The 21873-nt window shown below is 41.9% G+C and overlaps 1 protein-coding gene across 1 annotated transcript; it reads right to left on the bottom strand.

Moving 5' to 3' along the window:
* Positions 1–9182: 9182 nt before the first annotated feature.
* morn4 (MORN repeat containing 4) lies at positions 9183–20891 on the bottom strand. Its single transcript, XM_083775361.1, has 5 exons — positions 20776–20891; positions 15859–15936; positions 11377–11491; positions 10210–10319; positions 9183–10029 (listed from the first exon to the last, which is right to left on the bottom strand). Exons 2-5 carry the CDS (start codon positions 15923–15925, stop codon positions 9881–9883), a joined length of 441 nt encoding a protein of 146 aa, XP_083631487.1. The 5' UTR covers positions 15926–15936; positions 20776–20891; the 3' UTR covers positions 9183–9880.
* Between the last annotated feature and the right edge of the window lie 982 nt (positions 20892–21873).

Here is a 21873-nt window from a genome sequence, read left to right as displayed (position 1 = left end):
TTATGTATTTCAAATGCTCCAGTTGAAAGCAGTACTATACCTCTATTAATAATGACACTGCAGTGCATCATCTGATGTCAATGTTCAAGAATGGTTATAAGATACAAAACATTGCTTGTTTTTAAATATCGTCGCTGTCGCGTAGAAACGTCCTATCTTTATATCCTATAACTTTTTGTGGGGGGGAGATTTTTCGTAAGTGAACGCCTTACTTTTATACAGCCACGTCACACAAAAGCATCACTACTTTTGCTGCTTTTGAATTTAGAATCCTGAAAAGTAGGGCTGCACGATTATGAAATTATGACCGATATCCGATTATTTGCAGGGTCATATATATCATTTTATATATTTTTTATATTTTTTAATGGAGGGACAGACAGTAGGCTGACAGGAAATAGGGGAGAGAGATGGGGGAGTGACATTCAGTAAAGGCCGTCGGGGTCGGGAGTTGAACCCGCGGCACACTGCCAGACTTGGACTACCGGCCAAGGTGCCTGGACCGCTGAGCCACGGCCCAGGCCATGCAGAGTTATATCTGCCGATTCAGACCGATCCCGACATTATACATCATCATACGTCAATATGAATGATAATACATCATCTGTGAAAATAATCTGGATTATTTTGAGGCCAATCCGATACCGATATGGCAATTCTATGGCCGATTTCGATACGCTACCGATTATATCGCGCATCTCTACTGAAAAGTAATGGTTTAGGACACCGTATGATTATCAACACTATATGAACCACATTCATTTGTTTACTTTTTCCGAACATTGCAGAGCTACAGTACAAGCACCAATGCAATGCGTTGTAGCTTGTATTTTGGCCGTAGACGTCAGGATTAAGTTGTTTAAGTGAAAGGTCCGCCGGCCCATTGTGTCCATGTACCCTCTAGGGCCAGGCTGACCTAAATTGTGTGTGTGTGTGTGTGTGTGTGTGTGTGTGTGTGTGTGTGTGTGTGTGTGTGTGTGTGTGTGTGTGTGTGTGTGTGTGTGTGTGTGTGTGTGTGTGTGTGTGTGTGTGTGTGTGTGTGTGGTCTTAACACCTGCGCTGGTCTGATTCTGTCAGTGGTGCTTTCTTGTATCTCTTGACTCCAGGAAATAGCTTACTGTACTGCTAGGGGGAAACATCGATTCACAGACAGACAGTATGCATCAATTCCTATACTTTCATATTTTCATAGTTTAAAGTTTCTCCTCAGCAGCTGTCAATTGTATTTATGTAAAAGCATTTGTATGTTATGTTATCCGTTATTGTCTTTGTGTGTAACTTACTGTACATCATTGCAGCCACTCAAAATATATAAAAAAAACACAACTACTCTGCTATCATGACTATGCTATCATTTCCCACGCTGCTTTTCTTAGATGTTTCATACCTGTTGTGATATTGATTATATTGGTGTGATATTGAAGTAATAATAAACAAATTAAAACAAACAAATGTATCGCAAATAATAATAGCATTTAAAGGCTTTAAATACTAAAGACAAAATGGACATGCAGGGCATCCTAGTAGTCTATGCAATTATGATGCATTATCCAGTATACTAACGGATGGCAAATCATGACATTGTTCTCACCAAATAAATAAAACAAACGTGCATGTGTTTTTCCCATTGTGTGGTTTAAACGACTGCAGATGGTATTGCATGGTGCATGCGCCTGTTGTTAACGTACTGTACATGGGTACAGAGGGCATGTTTCTGCGTGCTATTTGAGAACCTAACCTATACAGTGTATACTGTACTGTACTGTACTGCAAGTCCACACATACATAATGTTACCAGGTTGCTAAGAGACGGACTGTCTGTGCTGTGCATTGCAGGGAGGGGATGACGACAATGGAGTCTGACACCATGGAGCCAATCAGGCCCTGGAGGAGCTGAGGTTTGGTGCTGCTGAGAGAGGAAAGCCTCTTGTTGTCACCACTGAAGCTGTGGGACCAAATGTAGTACCCTGTAAAATACTGGTGAGTTAATTAACCGCTTTTTGGTGTTTTAAGCATTATACCTTAGCTATTGAAAAATAGCAAATCTACAAGCTCATAGCGCGCCACCGAGTGGCGCGCTACGAGCTTGTAGGTCTGCTATTTTTGAAAAATCGTGAAAAACGTTTTTTACTCAAATCTTTGCTTCTGGGAGGTCCCTGGAACAACATATTTTGAGATGGGGGTCGGAGGCTAATTACATCATTTTTGGGGTCCTTGACATGAAATATTGAGAACCACTGATATAGAAACGTATCTATTTCAGAAAACTGTCAGAATTTAGAAGACATTTTATTTATTTCAACGTCGGGCCTAAATGGGTTAAAGCCTGGGGACGACATCGGTGTCATTGTTAGATTTTTAACCACTTTAACCAATACTATTATTATTATTTTTTGGCTATTCAAAAATAACAGATGTAGCGTGCCACGGTTTGGGGAAATCTTTAAGTGAACATTTTCAACTAAATTCTTTGCTTCTTAGGGTCCCTGGAACTACATATTTTGAGATGGGGTGGTCGGCGGGCCACTATAATTTTGGGGGTCCTTGAAGGTTTGAGCACCATTTCAGAAAAATGTTTGGAATTAGGTTTTTTTTTTTTTTTTTATCTGCCTCAGGTCTTAATGGTTTGATTATGAGTGTGTACAAAATTATGCAACCAAATGGACCCGTAAGGTCTGTAATTCCAGAGTGTACAAATGGACCAGTGCATTTGTAGTTTTGTACGCTCTCTGACCCATTTAGGCCTGACGTCGAAATAAATAAAAAGTCTTCTGAAAGAATATATATTCAAAGATTTGTGCCACATTTTCACGATTTAAAAAAAATAGCAGACCTACAAGCTCATAGCGTGCTGAGTGGCGCGCTATGAGCTTGTAGATCTGCTATTTTTCAATAGCTAAAGTATAACATAATGCTTAGTTAAAACACCAAAGTGGGTTCCCGTCCAGAACACTCAGGTTTGTACTGTGTGCATATTGTTAATGGTGCATTGCAAAAAATCCTAGCTTTTGTCCAGTCCAGCTAGTCTTAATTTAACTATCTATGATGTGGTTCAATTAAGATTTACCATGTGGGAACAGCAAAAATGTTCCTGGGTCAAAATGTCCAGTTTAATCATCCGCAAGACATAAAGCAGAGCAACCCTAATACACATTGTCCTTACCTCTATTACGAACCATTCGACCAGTATTGAATGCAGTAGTGTTTTGAACGCCTCATGGGTTCATTTGATAATTAACTTGTTTTCCATTCTAGCACATGTCCCTATACTGGCCATGTCACAGCGGAACATTCGGCGAAATTAGGCAAACATTCAGCAAAAGAAATAGCCAATCTATAATGATTGCAACACGCCACGTGAGTTTGAATTTGGTGAAGACATTTATTTGATGTAGTGGGAAAAATGGAGGAGAGCAAGTATAGCTCCTTGGGGCGCCATGTTTTTCTGTACATTGGTAAACGCTTTTTGGGGTATTGTTTCACGCTTTAGTTTTACATACGTTTATTGTCTCTGAAAGCTGGAGACTATGGGCTGTATTTTGCGTGTCTTAAGTACCAGGTCTTATTCCCTAACTTGAGTAAACTAAAGACCTGGAGGCGTGATCAATGCTCTTTGGCCACTCAGAATAGCCAAATGGCATTGATCACGCCTCCAGGTCTTTAGTTTACTCAAGTTAGGGAATAAGACCTGGTACTTAAGACACGCAAAATACAGCCCTTTGTTTTGTAGTTTTCAGCCCTGCCTGTGTGTCTGAACAGCTAATCTCCAGCACCGTTGGATCGTTTTGGGGACCCACTTGCAAAATCCTCGCGGCCCACCAGTGGGCCCTGGATCACAGGTTGAGAACCCCTGCATTAGTTCATTGCTTACCTCACAACCAGGGCAGAGTGTCTGAAACTGGGAGGTTGGGGTTCGATCCCCGGCCGGGTCATACCAAAGACTGGGACCTATAGTGCCTCCCAGCTTGGCACTCAGCATAGAAGTGTTATGTCCTGGTGTACTTGTACATCGAGCTGCCTCGCGCTACAGAAACAGGAGATTGGTTCCTGCCCTATGGATATAGCTCGACAAGGCTTACTTACCTCAAAGCACTATATGATTTAATTCCAATGTACTGCTTAAATCGCATCTTATAATACATACTCAGATATGAACCTGTCGAACCCTTGTATACCGCATGACGCAATGCACGCTCTTTCTGACAAAATCTGCCTTTCTGGGACATGGCTGCTTAAAGCTCGGAGATTAGTGTGAACTTTGACACCACAGAATGCCACCCATGGGTACAAATAAATGACTCAAGATGATCTGCTTATAGCTTAAAATGGGAGGAAAAATATGTCAAATTTCAGAGGGAGATAGAGGACCCACGACAAATGCATTCCTCAAATATTTCACCTACTTTTGAGAGCTCCGTGATCCGAAAAGCACTCTTACAGATGGTGGCTGTTTTGAGATTATATTTAATATCTGATTGAGTGTGAATGAACATTCAATATGTACTTAACACTTTGCCCGGCCTTGAATTGTTTAATCCAACGATCAGCTCTTCTTAATACGCTAAACCTGCTATTTTTTTAATGCGTTTAATTCGCTGTTTTAAAATAATTAAAAATAAATAGCGGATTTGTCGCAGACCTGGTGACGAGGACGTCGCCTTATGATGACGAAACCGGAAATAAGATTTACGGGGCCTGTGGTGGTAGGGCCAAGGAAATAAGTGAACGGCGGGCTTGTTTGGACTACAACACGCTGTGGAGGCTGTTCTCGTATAGCATTGTCATGGCGGCTGGTTTTTCTCATTAAAAACAAACGATCGGACTATATTGAAAGCTGCAAATACTTTTTTTCACTGACGAAAACTAAATGAAAACTAAGCTGTGATGACTAAGACTAAATATACTGACAATATTGTCAACAAATAAAAACTAGGCTAAAATGTTAGGAAGGGACTAGTGGACAAGAGATCCAGTCATTTTACACTTGGTTGCATGCTGAAAATAGCAGATCTACAAGCTCACAACGCGTTGACTGTCTGTGTTGACTTGTCTGTGTAAAGACAGTCATTACGACGGCATCAAGGCCCGCCAAAATACATTTTAGTCGACTAAATCAACTGTAGATTTAGTCACCTAAAATCTTATGATATTTAGTAGACTAACAAACATTCCAGGTGACTAAAATGTGACTGAAACTGAAATGAAAACTATTGAAGAGACAATGACTAAAACTAAAATCAAAATTTGCTGCCAAAAACAACACTGTTCCATTCCCAGCTGGGTTAGTGTTCAGGGTTCAGAGCTGGACTGACCTGAACATGTATTTTAGTGTTTGCTGTTTTGTGTCTAATATGGTGGCCGCCTATAATGCCATGCCATTTGGCCATGTCATGGGTCAACATTTCCAGTAATGTGAAAAATAACATTCTAAAACAGCAGATGCAACGCCTTGCAGGTCGGCTTGTAGATCGGCTATTTTTTGCTGTGTGTGTGTGTGTATGTGGCACCATAACACGACAACAAAGTATAAAATAAGGCTTAAGCCCTATTTTATTTTATAGTAAGCATAGCCAATCGACAAGTTCACATGTTGTCATGACCATTTTAAACATTTTGCCTAACCCAACAATGCCCAAAATTGGGATGTCAGGTTGAATGTTGACAAATGGTTATAACTTAGGGAAAGGTTCAACCCTGTAACATTTCGCTCTCTTTAAAATGTTAATGACTTCATCTTGTTTGCTTCCGAGTCCATTTGGACTGTAAGGCAGGAAGCTATCGGCATGCTGCAGCTCCGAGGTGGAGCTGATAGCAGGGGTTAAGGGCGAAGGGGGGATGGGTAACCGACAGCTTGCAGTTTCCAAACCAGATAAACCTGTTTGTCCCAAAAACGACAGTTTTCCTCCCTGCACCAGCAAAACAGCTTGTTTGTCTTTGTTTTTGAACATCAATAAAGCCTGGCTGCATCATGTTGTACAGTATCTGCAAGCATGCATTTAACATTAACCATGAGGTATCATGTCTGTATCATGGACAGTATCATATATTAGTATCATGGTTACCAAGTATCATGTCAGAATCGTGGTCAGTCGAAGAGCGTTGTGCTCAAAACGTCAGTTTTGGTGCAATAAAGGCATCTATTACAGCATCGGAGCCCTCCTCCGTCTGCGAGTGTTTATTTTTTAATTCTTGTATACTACTCGTCGCTCAGCACCTGCCCAAGTTTGGGTATAGTAAGATCACCCAGTGCCAGACAGAGAACCACCTCCACAATTTAGTAATAGAACCAAACAAAGAACCATATTCTGACTATCTAAACGTTTCATGCACATCAAACAATAATGGTTAATAAGGAGAGTTTATTTGATCAACTCAGACGATCACCTCATTACTGATCACCTGGTAGATCAAACAGAGGCGGTGGCAACCCTGCATTGGATTATGATGGAAAAATCTAATCCTCATTTAATTTTGTTTAATGCCATACAGCAGTGGTTTTCAACCAGTGGTCCATGAGGGGGTTCCAGCAGGTGGTCCCCAGCTAAATGATGGAGAGTTGGTAACCAAATGGACCCTTAGAGATATTTCACTCTCGAGACTGTAAAATGACCAACCAAATGGGTCCATTTGGTTTCATTTTACACTCTCAAGAGTTAAAATGACACGTAGCTTGCAGTTAGTTCAGTCAGTCACACTCGAGGGAATTCATGCTGTGCTCAAAGGCGCATTCTATACTCAAGGGGTTAACATGCTGAATTTCTATGTGGGTGTATTGTGTGCAAGTCCCACACGTCATGCGCTGATGTGGCAGTCAGCTGACCAATTGGGCGGGCTACTTAAGCTCACTAGTCTGCATGCTCTTCCTACCTTCCTTCTGCTATGGTTCCCGGTTATGTGATGTTTGCTCCCACCACCACCCCAGCACCACCGGTGGGCTCTGTTATTTATGTTCCCCATGGGGGGTTGTTATTGTATATCTATCTCCCTGCTCTTAATGTTTATGATGGTTAATCGTGCCGAGCAGGGAGTAAATGCAGCAGAGCCGAACGCCAAGATAAATATCATATGCACACTTGTATTCTCATTCTATAATAAATATTGGTTAAATCTATTTTCCGTGAGTTGTCTGACTGAATTATTGTTAAACATCTGCATTACAATTAGTCTACACAATTAGAGAATGTAGAAGACTTGGTATTTTGATCAGCGTTGTTATCCCCCCTATGGTACCACATCAATACAGCATAGAATCTTATACCAACGACAACAAAATGTTTGAAGTTTTGGATCTGAGAGGCTAAATCTCATCAAATGGTGGTTCGTGGCTCAAATGCTGAAGAAATAAATGGACCTTCCTTGACATGAGAAACGTTGAAAACCACTGCCATATACACATACAGTATTGTATAGTCTTTGCACGCACATCGCTGCAAATATGCATATATGGAGCAAAATGTCTCAATAATCATGATGCATGTGTTGTGGATATAGTGCTGTACTGTACATGCGCAGATGTGCCTAGCAGATATACGAGCTCGCACGGCGGAAAAACGTGACTCGCTTTGAGAATTTCTGAATAGCCAATACTAAAATCTAAAAATGTTTTTCCATAACTGTTCAAGTACAATTGTTTTGGTATCGCGGTATGATATATGAATGCAACTGGTTACAATGTTCATAGATTCTTAGCAACGTCTTATAATACCCAAAACACGCCATTATCATAAATAACACTTACACCATTGTCTCATTACGAATAAAAACATAGAGATTGCTGTCGTGTTAACATGTCAGTACAAAGTTATCGGAGGTCGATTTGTAAAAAAAGAAAATGGGGTGGGGGGGGGGGGACATAACTTATGCGCTATACACTTTTAATGCGACAAATACCAGACCTACAAGTTCACAACGGATCGCATTGTGACGCATTTGTGTGATCAGCAAAGAAAATAGCACTTCACACAGGTTAGAGGGCATTAAACAGTGCTAACATATCAACTTGATGTATCCCTACTTTAAAAACAGCTGCCTGTTTAAAAACAGTTCCACGTCACTAAGACGGCACATTTCATTGTTGTGTTCTCTTTCATTTTCAGGCAATCCTCAGGTCGCCGCTGTCGGGTGTAGCTTGGCTGTCCCGAACCATTGCATTTCAGGAGATGGAGGAAAAGGGGGGAAGAAAGTGTTCCAATGGATCCATGGTAGTTATTATTTAGTCACAAGCTATTGTTAATTCTTTTCATTGGTTAAATATTTACAAAACCTTTTTTTTAAGCTCAAATGTGACATGTTATGGAGACACAAAGTATCTGCCCGGCAACAATGAAACGCCTTACAAATCACCTTACTAAACACATTCAAATTTGGGGGGAAAGGAAAATAAATGGCTACTTCTGTCTGTAAAGTGACCGTTTTGCAAGTAATTATTCCATCTAAAACGGGAAACAACTCAACTGTTCAAGCCACACTGGAGGGAACACTTAAATTACACACATCATGTGATGGGACTCTTCCACTGCAAGGTGGGGAAAAGCTGGCTACCCTGAAACAGCACAAACAATGGCACTTTTCCACTCGACTAGTAGGCAAAATTACCTTGGTTGGTTTTTTAGAGTGTATGTCTGAAGGGGCAAGCTGTATAGAAGAGTGTTTTTCTTAGTTATCTAAATATAAATGCACTAAGTCGCTGTGTGTACGTGTGTACATCTGTAAATTCGACACACGCGTTCCACACCCCCACAGGGGATGCAGTGCCCGGTGTCGAGTCGGTCGGACCCACGGTTGTCCAGAACCACCCCCAAAAAGGCCTCTGCCGGGGTCTGGCCCAGGGTCCATATATGGAGCTGGCCTGTTCTGACCTCACAACACTCCATATTTGGGCATGCCTGAGACAGAACTCCATAAGCTGGCCTGTTCTGACATCCCAACACTCCATATTTGGGCATCGCTGACACAGAACTCCATAGGAATAAAGGGACACATCTGACATCATTCTGACGTCAGGCATAAAAGGGACACAGACATCAAGACCCACTTCTACAACATTGCCTTTAAGTGATCTTATATTTTGTGTTATTCATGTCCTCACTGTATTGCATTACTGCTTGTTTTTTAATGTCGTTGCCTTGCTTTTCTTTTATGCTTTGCTTTTATTTTATTCTCCATTGTTCTGTAAAGCACTTTGAGCTGCATTTGATGTCATGAAAGGTGCTATACAAATAAAGTTTTATTATTATTATTATTATTATCATATCTGGGTGCATTTCCAACTTGCATCATTCCAAGTAGGCCAGTGCCCGTTGGGCACCGCCGTAGAGGCCCCACGCAACCTCTCTAGTCCAAATAAATGATTGAATACATTTTGTCCTTACTATGGAGTTCGCCTCATCAAATATTTGCCCAAATATGGAGTTCCACACAGCCTCAGGCTGGCCTCTAACTGCTGACATTGCACAATAACTCCATTTATCAAATCCTTATGGCCTATTATTTCTCACCTAAAATGGTATCAGAAACCAGTTTTTTGTACAGATATTGTACAATTAAATAGTTTCCTGACGGCATTAACGTTAGTTTTAACTTTTTAGCATTGTTAGCCTACACAGAGAGTTGATATGACAAAGCTATAGTCAGTCGAGGTGGTAGGACCTTGCAATGGAAAAGCAGTGTAAGACACCTTATGAGGGCATGGTCCGCGATCGTCAATAAACATGAACACGTCATAGGCTATTTGCTTACGCGTCTTCTGCATTCAAAGCCAAATTGTGAAAGGCAAGAGAAAAAGTGATTAGAAGAGAGAAAGACGGTGGGTGGTGTTCTTCAGTATAGTCCCTGAGGTCATGCTGGAACCCTGACCATGTTGTATCCTGGGTCACGCGGGTCATAATGCCAGACTGCGGGCATTGGAGGCTGCGGCCTGAGCCTTTTGCACCACCCCCGGACACTTCTCCCTCTTCTGAAGCTTGTGATTCTCGAACAGACCCTCGTTCCGCGGCATACCGTGTCCACCGTCTGGGAACGTCAACAATCCTGGACACAGGACAAAGGGCACACAGAGAGATCAGCTGGAGCCGCAGTAGCACTGCAACAAAAAATTATGAGGTATAAACTTGGTTGAGTGCAAAAATAGCCAATCTACAAGCTTTTTGAATGGCTATATCTTCGTCTAAACTAACTCCTCCATTACGCCATTAATGGAGCCAGACTCACCGTATCCCTCCACACGGCCACTTTTGTACTCTCCTTCAAAGGCCATGCCATCATATCGATTGAAGACTCCCACACCCTGGAACTTCCCCTGTGCAAATTCTCCCTCGTACCTGAGGTGTGCAGTACATACAGAGTGCATGTCATTCCCTGTAACACATTTTGCAAATCACACCCCCACCACTGTGATTTTTACATCACTTGACAGTAAGGCGAGCGCCGTGACTGCATCGGCTGCTTGGCGCGGGCACTTGCTTGAGCCTCAAGGCCTCGCGAGCACGTGGCAACCAGGGGGGCAGTCAGACAGTTAAAAAAATTACCATAAAGTCACGTATGTTCTGAGGGGCGTGGCTACCGTTACAGTCTATGATCGGGATCCCCCTCCCACTCGAGTCAAAATAAAAACCAACGGAGAAGAAGGGGGGAAGTCCCGCCTCGTTGTCTGGGCCAGCCAATGGCCAGCTGGGCCCAAACAGATCTAGAAAGATGGCGACTTACAATACAAGGACTGACAGGCTTCATTTTACGTTCATGTTAGACCCGGAGAACGCTTTGTCCATATTTTTTACAGTCTATGGTGGCAACCCTGTTCCAGAATCCAAACCTGCACATAGTACTTGATGATTGTATGCACTTTCAGGCAAGCTACAGTGCATTACCGCCGGTAGCGGGCTATAGCTAGTTAGCTAAACAATGGCAATGGAACGGACTGGCGCGCGTCACTTCCACCCAGCCCAAGGGAGGACAGCGTAGCCAATGCAAACGATTGGGTGTGCTTTGCATAATTTATATATAACAGTAGGCTCATAACAGGTGCAGTGCCTGTGAAAGTTGGTCAACTGATTTAACCACTTAAACCTTATAGCACGGGTGGAAACCCTCATATGTCCAAAACTGTTTATTTTAAGGATTAAAATTCAGAAATGGCACAGATAGCAGATTGACAAGTTCCAAACGCATCGCTTCACACAACGTTTCGAGCTTGTACATCGGCTATTTTTGACACTTTCGTATGACACTGTAGTATGATCAAGTTACAAGTAGGGCATTCATTTACGAAAGAAAAACGTTTGAATATGGAAATAAGAGGTCTCTTGCCCGACAGCAACAATAGCTGACCGGAGTCCCACAGGGCTCTATCCTTTTTAACTTCAACCCCCCTGAACACACCTAGATCCATCTGTGAATTGCAGTACACCGGCACCGTGGAAGAGCCCGTTCTCGAACTGTCCTGTGTAGCAGGTTCCATCCTGGAATTTGAGCTGCCCAACCCCATGCCTCCGACCTGAGGTAGAAGAGACACACACACACACACACACACACGCACACGCACACGCACACGCACACGCACACGCACACGCACAACACACACACACACACACACACACACACACACACACACACACACACACAAACAAACAAAGACATGGACATCATTACCTGTACTCCAAGGGAAATGGCCTTGAATATCTCCGGGTCAGGTATGTCACAGGGATATTATTGACATGTATGATTTATGTCCTACCCGAGATTTGAACTCTGGTCTCCCATGCATGCAAGTGCCAAAATGTATACAGCATGTATATGTATACATTTTACGCAGTACCTCTTGCCAGCATTTATTTATTTTGTTGATTGAATACTACTACTCAAAAATGTAAACAGCACGTGGTACAGTCAGACATTACAAATAAATCCTGGGGACTTGTTTACATTGAGGTCTTATATATTCAATTCATCGTCATAGCATACAAATAACACAATAAATAATACATGTCATCATCAAATACAAACCACTATTATGTACAGAGGAGTAAAAGGAAATACGTCAGCAGTGAATGACACCTCCTTTCTATGGGAAATTGCATTTATCTCCCCTTTTGTTCTCCCGACAGGTGTTTATTCAGGCCAGTTTTGAAGGAAATGGATGGCGTCCGCCTCAAGGCATTACACATTTCGGTGGCAGAGTATAGAATGAGAATTTCCCATGTTTGTTCTATATTTGAGTGGTAGATCTGTAGTTGATCGGGTATGAGGGCATTGTGGGTACTGCCCGGGTACCACAACATACCTCAATAGAGGAGTAGGCATCTATCACTTCCAATCACCGTAGTCGTTAGTAAAAAACTGTTATGTGTATATTAGTATATTATATTAACATACTCAACCAAACACATTTGTTTTATTTTTTTAACTGATTTCCCTGCAAATTACGGTATTTAATTTTAATGTGTCCGAGGATATATATGCCATTTCAACGTGCACCTGTGTTTTTATATTCTCTTCATACTGTGTGTAAAGCCAGCACATATGTCACATGGGTCTGGGATTTAAGTACCGTTCCCCCTATGTCAGCTAAAGGTTTACCACTGAATTAGGAGTCCCATCTGCCTCGAGTGCAGTGGGAATTACAGCAGCCTAAGCCAGCAGGTTTTTTAGCAGGGATTTCTATTTAGGAGGCTGGCTATGGAAACATGCAAGGCATGTACTGTAAGTACTGTATGTACGCTGTTTATTCAACATCTCAGATGAATTCAGTTACAAATATATAATTCTCTCTGGCTCTCTGTTTTCAGGTGGGTCAACAATTTTATCTAATCAAGAGATAGAACCCATTCATCAGCTTCAAATTGTTCCAGTTCCATTTTAGTCTGCTCATTTTTTTTGTTTCACTATTTCTAATTTCACTTGTTTATCCTGTGTCCTATATGAAGTTCTCTCTCCTGACTGGATGAATTCTGTATCACAACCTCAAAATGTATTTTGGGGAGACTCCTGTTACTGAACAAACGCTCTATAGCGATGGTTATTATCGGAACATGGAGCTATTTACCACTTATTTTAATACAATATCACTTACAACACCTCCAAGGCAATAATGTACTGCTTTACGGTTCAACATTTCAGCTGCAGCTTCATCGGAACGCATGTTTCTGAACCCTTCTTTTGCAATCAAACATCCCGGCTGCTGCACTAGATGCGGGCAGTACTAGACGAGATGGTTTAACTTTATTTTCTCACATGACTTTCAAGTGATATTTTTACGTTGCCTCTTTTGAAAGTGGGCAGAAAATAAAATGGGATCAATATTTAGTTGGTACTTCAGCTTAATGTCTCAGGCTGAAGCCTAATTCAGAATTTGCTGTACAGTCGGGTCACACAACAAAAAGGACTGATACCAAACTGTATCTGGTTCAACTGTACCAAAACTGTACTCAATATCTTGAGTATCAAGTATTTTCAATGACCGTCACAGTTGTATGACTTTTGGCTTACATGAGGACAGATAAATAATGGTCACTGACTGTACTTCTCGTGCTATTGAATTCTTACAATATTGAATGATTTGCTTTCAGAACAGCTTTCACACTGTACGAGTTGTCGAGTTCTAATAGTTTCAAGTCTAATCCCAAAGGTTTGACAAAGCTACAGCAGGTCAATCTGGCTGCGGTGGTCATGGGGTGTTGCCAATGCTAGCTAATTAGGATTTGTCTTAATAGCTTGAGCTTTCATGTTCGTCACGGGCACCATTACCTGTGTGCCCGGTATGTGTTTGTCTATTGAAACATTATACATTTTACTATCATTTTATGATCATTTTTATTTCAGGTGAACTCTTTGAGTTTCCATAAAATATTCGCCTCTAACCACATTAACCCTGGCATCCCTATTTAGGGAAAATGTCCAAAGAAAGTCAAAAAGGGGGGGGGGGGGGGGGGATTATTAGAAGAAATGCAAAAAAGCTCTGATCAACAAGCTCACAACGTAACACCAAGTGATGTGTTGTCAGCGTGTAGATCGGCTATTTTCTCTGCATGTCACCATAGTTACAGTACCACAAAGTACAAAACAGGGCTCCCGTGGGTTACGCAAACATGACTTCATTTATAAGCTATATTGAGGATTTGTAGTCGTAAATAGCCTTCAGTAGTAAGATATTAAACTCCTTGCAAATTATGTCCATGACCACAAGGAAATAACATTATCCAGGGAACATGTTAGACTACTCTAGTTTGATCATGCCAAAAGTAATACTCTAGGTTTTCTAAAGGAAAGGAGTCGACTACAAAGTTTAATGAGGTCCAAAGCCATATGGGAACATTGAGGGATGTTACCTTTGCTGGTGTCAAAATGTTCTTTCAGTATCCTTTGTCCTAAATTCTTAATAATGTCGATATTGGACGGTTCCCTATTTGTGCACCTGAGACTTTGTGCATTCCTGACTTTGTGCATTCCTGTTATGTTAACAGTTACTTTTCAATAAATGAATGTATTCATGTGTCATATTATCATTTTACCAAAACCAAGTTAAAGTAGAGTTACAAGTTACAACTAAGGTTTTTGATCAGCGAATGTGGATATACATGTGTTGTTCGTCATTGATTGAACAGCTGTGAGCTTGGAAATAAACTATTATTGGCACACAACATAGTTACGATAATAACAAGACAATAAAATAATAGATAAGATAATATGATATGATAATATATAGGCTGGTGAAAACTGGATTCATATTAGCTTGACTAATATTACTAACTAATATTAGCCTAGTTTTTACGTTGTACTTTTTACTATGCAGATACAGACCACAAATTAAAAGAATGTTATTTAGATAGCATGTTGTTTAAACCAGTGGTTACCAAACATTCTTTGTCTCAAGACCCAAAAGAGAAAGTCTCCCCGGGAACCAAGCTTGTGAAAACAATTAACAATGCGTTGCAAGTCTATGGTTGCAATGCGACGCCTTGTGAGCTTGTAGATCTTCTATTTTCCACTGAATTCTTACATAAATATATATTTTTATGAACTTTATAAAATTCTGTTGAAAAAATGTTTAACCCTCTAACACCCGCATTAATTTCTACTTGCAAAAAATAGATTTCAACCTTACTACTACTTTGTACTACTAGGACTAAGACTAAACAATATGTTAAAAAATATATATATTTAAAAGTTTGATGAAAATTTTATAATAATTATATAATAATATAATAAATTAATAATTTACATTTTGGGGATATCTTTCACAATAATGAATAAAACATGTTCTATACATTCTAATGATCACAGAAAAACATATATTACAATTATTTTACCTACTTTTATTAGGGTAAAGGTCAAAAGTCTTAGGTTAAAAAATGTTCAAAATTGCACAGAGTCCAGACATTTTTTCAGCCTCTGTGGGGGGTATTTATATGCAAATATCATGACCAATGGCATTGAAATGGCATTGCAATGAACATCACTGATGACGTTTAGGTGAAAAAATAACAGAAAAAAAAAAGAAAAAATTAGTAATTAAATTAAATAAAATTGTTGCTAAAAAGCAACGCTGGGTCTTGACCAATGGCATTGAAATGGCATTGCAATGAACATCACTGATGACGTTTAGGTGAAAAAATAACAGAAAAAAATAATAATAATTTAGTAATTAAATTAAATAAAATTGTTGCTAAAAAGCAACGCTGGGTCTTAGAGGGTTAAAGTGTTTTTTTAGTTTTAGTTTTGTAAATTCTAAAAAAGGGGCTATTAGTAAATGACCCTTAGAAATTGGTCTATGGTCCCAAAATGGGTCCTGAGTCCTGACCCACCGTTAGGGAACTGGTTTAGGCAGAGTTAAATGAACACCCAGGGTTTCACAGTGTGTCTTGCCTTCCTTCCATTCGCCGTGGTACTCCTCTCCACTGGCGTAGGTGAAAGATCCTCTGGTCAGAGTCATTGTCACCCCTCCTGCACAGTGCACACATACACAAGAAAACATTATAGTGGTACTTGTAACGTACTGTAAATGTTAAGGCAGTAAAGTAGATTAGAAGATCAGATTACATTACATGTTGGTGTATTAAAACAAATTATATTTTCTGTAGCTGCTGCATCAATAACTATAAATCATATCTTTGCCAGGCAATGTGGAACTCCATATTTGAGTTCATATTCATATTCACAGCGTAGATCCATATTTTAGCAAGACTAGCATATACTGCATAGAGATGATGGATGATGATGGAAAAGTGCTACAATTTTTTTTTTTTTACTTTCCCAAAAAATAAATGTCTTACCCAATTTTTTTTCAAAAACAACGTTCAAACATTTTCTAAAATATGAAGAAAATTACAAAATGTTTCTTAAATTAGAAAAGAAGAATAGTAATCAAGCCTATTTTAATAATGTTTCAAGTGATTAATACATTTATTTTATTATTTGACAATGTTAAGCGTAACACTTATGTAAGGGACTGCTACCGAGATGTAATTCTACCCATGCTGCCTATACTTGAATTATTCACGACATGATTAAAACAGTAAAATAACTTGTGAATGGCCCTTGCCTTGCTATATTGTTAAATCTGCAATACAGAACTATGTCCTACCCAGGACTCAAACCGAAGTCTACCATGTAGTGTACTCATGACCTTCTGGCAGTACTTCTTATTTTGATCACAGAAAGTAGCTCATAACATGGTGGATTTTTATTAAACAAAAACTTTGCAGAGAGTGGATAATAATTCTAGATTTAATGGCTGCAGCTGCAATAGAGCGCCGAAGTCTGACATCACTTTCAGTAGAGGGCGCAAGTACACAGGTTCATGCATTTTTTTAGTTGCATTGAAATCCCCATAGGGCGATTTTAGGTCGCTTCATATAAGAACTGTGTTTGAAAAATAAACCGATCATCCCGGCCTTTCTGTCTGGGGGGTGGCTGTGCGTCGTTAATGATGTCCATTAATATTTGATACAGCCAGTTTCTGGAGAAAATGGAATTAATGTGGCTGCATTTTGGGATGGAATTGGGCCATACTTGAACCAGTGTAATATAGTAAGAGAGTGGCCGACACTAGCGTTGACTCCCATTGTAACAATGGAATGTGGAATTGCTAATTCTATCTCAATGGGATAGTTCCAGCCATAGGAGCAATGTTTGGAACTATAGCCCATAGGCACCCGCTTTGCCGAGTACCGTGCGTGCGTGTGCGAGCGAGTCATGAACGAACGCCGTGGTTGTTGTGTATTGGCTCGCGGCGTGAGCCAGCCCATGTATGGCCCAGTGCCGCTCGAAGCTGCAATACCACTTTCGGGGAAAGGAGTGCTCCACTGTGTTCATTGTATAGGGGGGGGGGGGGGGGGTCGCAACTCGGACAGGGCTGAGTCGGCTCAACTCAAGCGAACTTTGCAACGCTTGACACGGCAACTTGCTCGCTTTAGCGTGCTCGATGGTGTCTCTCGTGGCTCAAGTTTGCTTGAGACGGCGCCCCTCCGTCGCGGTCTAAAACTATAGGCCGAAAGTCCCTCCCTTTTGTGGGCGAAAGTCCCTCCCTTTGTGGTGCAGAAAACTGTAGCGTTTTTTGCCACTCGTTCCCGCATAACTTCCGGGTATGTGATGTCACGCGCACATGCCTCTTATAGAATTCTAGAGCAGTGGTTTTCAACCAGTGGTCCGGGGACCACCAGTGGTCCTTTAGGGGGTTCCAGGTGGTCCCCAGCTATATGATGGAGAGTTGGTATAACCAAATGGACTCTTATATAGATCTTTAACTCCTGAGAGCGTGAAATGAAACTGAATGAACCCGTATGGGTCCATTCGATCTCATTTTACACTCTCAAGAGTTAGAAGAATTATTATTTTGAACATTTGCCTGCATCTCTCCTAATGGTATACCACATCAACACAGCATGGAATTGTGGACAGAAATATTTATCCAATTAACAATAACAAAATATTATACGTTTTGAGTCTGAGAGGCTAAATCTCATCAAATGGTGGTCCGTGGCTCAAATGCCGAATAAATAATGGGCCTTGATATGAAAAGGGTTGAAACTAGAGTATTTGCTCAGTGACAGGGGTCTCCCCATCCCTCCAGTAAACAGAAAATAGCCTCCATTCAGGTGAGTTACTGTCTGGTTTCACGCAATCTGGAAAGATAACCCATTTATGAGCTTTAGCCTAATTGTCTCCACCAGGCCGAAGGCCTAGGGGGAGAGTATGTTTTGCACTCCGTCCGTCCGTCCGTCCGTCCGTCCGTGTGTCCGTGTGTGTGTGTGTGTGTGTGTCCGTCTGTCCGTGTGTCCATGAGCAGCTAATCTCGGCCACCGTTAACCCGGTCGATGCCAAATTTTGCACACACACTCCCTGGATGCCAACGATGAACCTCTGCCCCAAACTTTCCAGAACGGCCTGTTATAGCGCCACCAAGAGGCCGCTTTGTGCAAAACAAGTTTTTGCACAGTACACCTACAGATTTTGTCCAAACATCACGCAAATTCGTACACAGTCTCTCTAGAGCCATTCAACGAAACCGGTCTTTCAGATTTCCAGAACGGCCTGTTATAGCGCCACCAGGAGGCCGCTCCAGGAGGCCGCTTTGTGCAAAACAAGTTTTTGCACAGTACACCTACAGATTTTGTCCAAACATCACGCAAATTCGTACACAGTCTCTCTAGAGCCATTCAACGAAACCGGTCTTTCAGATTTCCAGAACGGCCTGTTATAGCGCCACCAGGAGGCCACTCCAGGAGGCCGCTTTGTGCAAAACAAGTTTTTGCACAGTACACCTACAGATTTTGTCCAAACATCACGCAAATTCGTACACAGTCTCTCTAGAGCCATTCAACGAAACCGGTCTTTCAGATTTCCAGAACGGCCTGTTATAGCGCCACCAGGAGGCCGCTCCAGGAGGCCGCTTTGTGCAAAACAAGTTTTTGCACAGTACACCTACAGATTTTGTCCAAACATCACGCAAATTGGTACACAGTCTCTCTAGAGCCATTCAACGAAACCAGTCTTTCAGATTTCCAGAACGGCCTGTTATAGCGCCACCAGGAGGCCGCTTTGTGCAAAACAAGTTTTTGCACAGTACACCTACAGATTTTGTCCAAACATCACGCAAATTCGTACACAGTCTCTCTAGAGCCATTCAACGAAACCGGTCTTTCAGATTTCCAGAACGGCCTGTTATAGCGCCACCAGGAGGCCGCTCCAGGAGGCCGCTTTGTGCAAAACAAGTTTTTGCACAGTACACCTACAGATTTTGTCCAAACATCACGCAAATTGGTACACAGTCTCTCTAGAGCCATTCAACGAAACCAGTCTTTCAGATTTCCAGAACTGCCTGTTATAGCGCCACCAGGAGGCCGCTTTGTGCAAAACAAGTTTTTGCACAGTACACCTACAGATTTTGTCCAAACATCACGCAAATTGGTACACAGTCTCTCTAGAGCCATTCAACGAAACCGGTCTTTCAGATTTCCAGAACGGCCTGTTATAGCGCCACCAGGAGGCCGCTTTGTGCAAAACAAGTTTTTGCACAGTACACCTACAGATTTTGTCCAAACATCACGCAAATTGGTACACAGTCTCTCTAGAGCCATTCAACGAAACCGGTCTTTCAGATTTCTCAGACTCCATCCTGATTGGTTAAGATTGGCTTCCAAAGTTCACAGGAGTGCTCAGTCTCAAACAAAATGCTGCAAATCATGAACACATCGCGTGATTTCCGTGAAATTGTGCACCCACATTCCCACTAGGCAGAGGACGAAATGCCACATGAACAATTTCAACTCAGCCTCAAGGTGGCGCTATAACTGGCCGAAAAGTGTTTTTACCTCTAACTGCACGGATCTGTGGATAACTTTGTATGCCAACTCCCTAGAGGCCAAGGAAAAACCTTTGCCTGGAATTCTTCACATCTGCTCATCCTGGTGGAGACCTGTGCCCAGTAGGGCACTTTTTCTAGTTTCACAGTGGTTTCGTTCCAATATAGTAGGCCTATATGACTGGATGAAATGAATATCCCCTATTCCTATCTTCTTAAAGAGCTGCAGAGATGCATGGGATGCCGGCATTGCCGGTGCCCATTACTGAACAAATACTACATGTATTAAATGATTATTATCAGAGTACAGAGCAATTTAACACTTATTAACCAAAGAAGTTCTCTTATTTACACCAGCTTTCATTTATTAAAATAAGTTCCGGATTGCAGTTTAATACAATGTATATGCTATAGATATGCAGTGCATGGTGGAGGTCTCACTATACTATATCCTTTCCATTGAGAAATGTAGACACATGGCATGGCGTGTCGCGGGTTGGGTATAGGACAGCTATTGGGTTGACGATGACAAGCAGTAGTACCGCCAGAAGCTCATAAGCGCAAATATCTCCCCTGGTGCGGTGGTCGCTCATCATGCGGGCAGCGGGAGACCGGGGAGAGGGAGACCGAGGTGACGAGCTTCGAATCCCGGGCAGGGAAAAACAGAGTTTCATCATGGGTTGTCAAAAAGGGACAGATCTGATCATCTACTGTACAAGCTGACGACGCGTTGTTAGCTTGTAGATCTGTTCATGTTTTTGACATGCGAGTGGCGCGACACCATACTACGGTGTCGGTGTATAACCCGGGGATCACCTGACAGACAGCCGTTACAATGTTGCAGGACGCCGCCTCCTGTTACTGTAACCAGAATAGAAGCCTAAATTGAGTGCCAAAAACTCCCAAATAAAAAAAGCACACCTACTGAATTAATATGACCGCTTATTCAAAGCAATACAAGCCCAATTAAGGCTAATTACCTGCGCACTACAACCCCCGCCGTCTCTGGAACATGGAATCCACCTATATAGGTGTCTGATCTGCACGAGCTGCGGACGTCAAACACGCACCGGTCCGGCGGTGTGTTATTACTGTGGTTTTCTCCAATAAAGACCCCATAGCCCGGAAGGATTCTAGAGCTGTCATTGGGAGGTCGTTGGTTTCCGAGCAACCGTTAGCGAATTACAACGGAGCAAAAATGGTACGCTGGCTCGGATAATGCATATAGATAGATGACGTTATAGTCCTTAGCGTTAGTCACTTAGTGTCTATTTATTTATTTATTTTATATAACTGAGTCATAATCAAATCAAATATAATGATTAGGCTGTAAATGTCAGGGACTGATTTATTTTGGGCGTTTCTAACTCTACACTGTATTTCACTGTTATTGCTGTTGCTATATTTGCATTTCAATAGGCTTATAATTTGTTTTATGGCTTATAAAAGTCAGTGCAGCGAACCGTTCTCAAGTTAAGTGGAGACGTACACACGTGCATTGAGTTCTGTGTCAGGCATGCCCAAATATGGAGTGTCTTGATGTCAGAACAGGCCAGCTCCACATGAAGCCTGGGCAGGGGCCCTGTCCAGAGGCCAGGCAGAGGCCTTTTGTGGAAGTTCTGGACACCCGTGGTTCTGACCAACTCGACACCGGGCACTGCACTGTGGAATGGCGATCGGTTCTCAAGTTACGTGACCATGCAATGCACTCCCTGGGTGTGGAAACGCGTGTGTGGAATTTGAAGTCGGCGAGGCGGCCGGGGAACGGTTCTCGAGTTACGTGGATTACAGACGTACACACATGGAGTTCTGTGTCAGGCATGCCCAAATATGGAGTGTTGTGATGTCAGAACAGGCCAGCTCCACATGGAGCCTGCATGGGCAGTGGACCTGTCCAGAGGCCGGGCAGAGGCCATTTGTGGCGGTTCTGGACAACCGCGGGTCCGACCAACTCGACACCGGTCACTGTGGAACGCATGTGTCGAATCATGTGGATCATCCACTTGATTTGAGTAGGCCTACTGTAGATACAATTAAGTATCTTCACCCTTTAAACAATGCATAATATTACTTGATTT

Source organism: Protomyctophum parallelum (genome assembly GCF_964188405.1).
Source record: "Protomyctophum parallelum genome assembly, chromosome: 10".
Classification (NCBI taxonomy): Eukaryota; Metazoa; Chordata; class Actinopteri; order Myctophiformes; family Myctophidae; genus Protomyctophum; species Protomyctophum parallelum.
Note: the sequence above shows the minus strand (reverse complement) of the source record. Positions and strands in the feature narration are given on the sequence as shown.

Excerpts from the sequence above, each read along its gene's own strand:
- morn4 (XM_083775361.1), bottom strand. The coding sequence starts at position 15,925 with ATGACTCTGACCAGAGGATCTTTCACCTACGCCAGTGGAGAGGAGTAC. Across the intron at positions 11,492-15,858 it reads CCACGGCGAATGGAAGGAAG|GTCGGAGGCATGGGGTTGGG; the intron begins GCAAGACACACT and ends CTTCTACCTCAG. Across the intron at positions 10,030-10,209 it reads TGGCCGTGTGGAGGGATACG|GATTGTTGACGTTCCCAGAC; the intron begins GTGAGTCTGGCT and ends TCCTGTGTCCAG.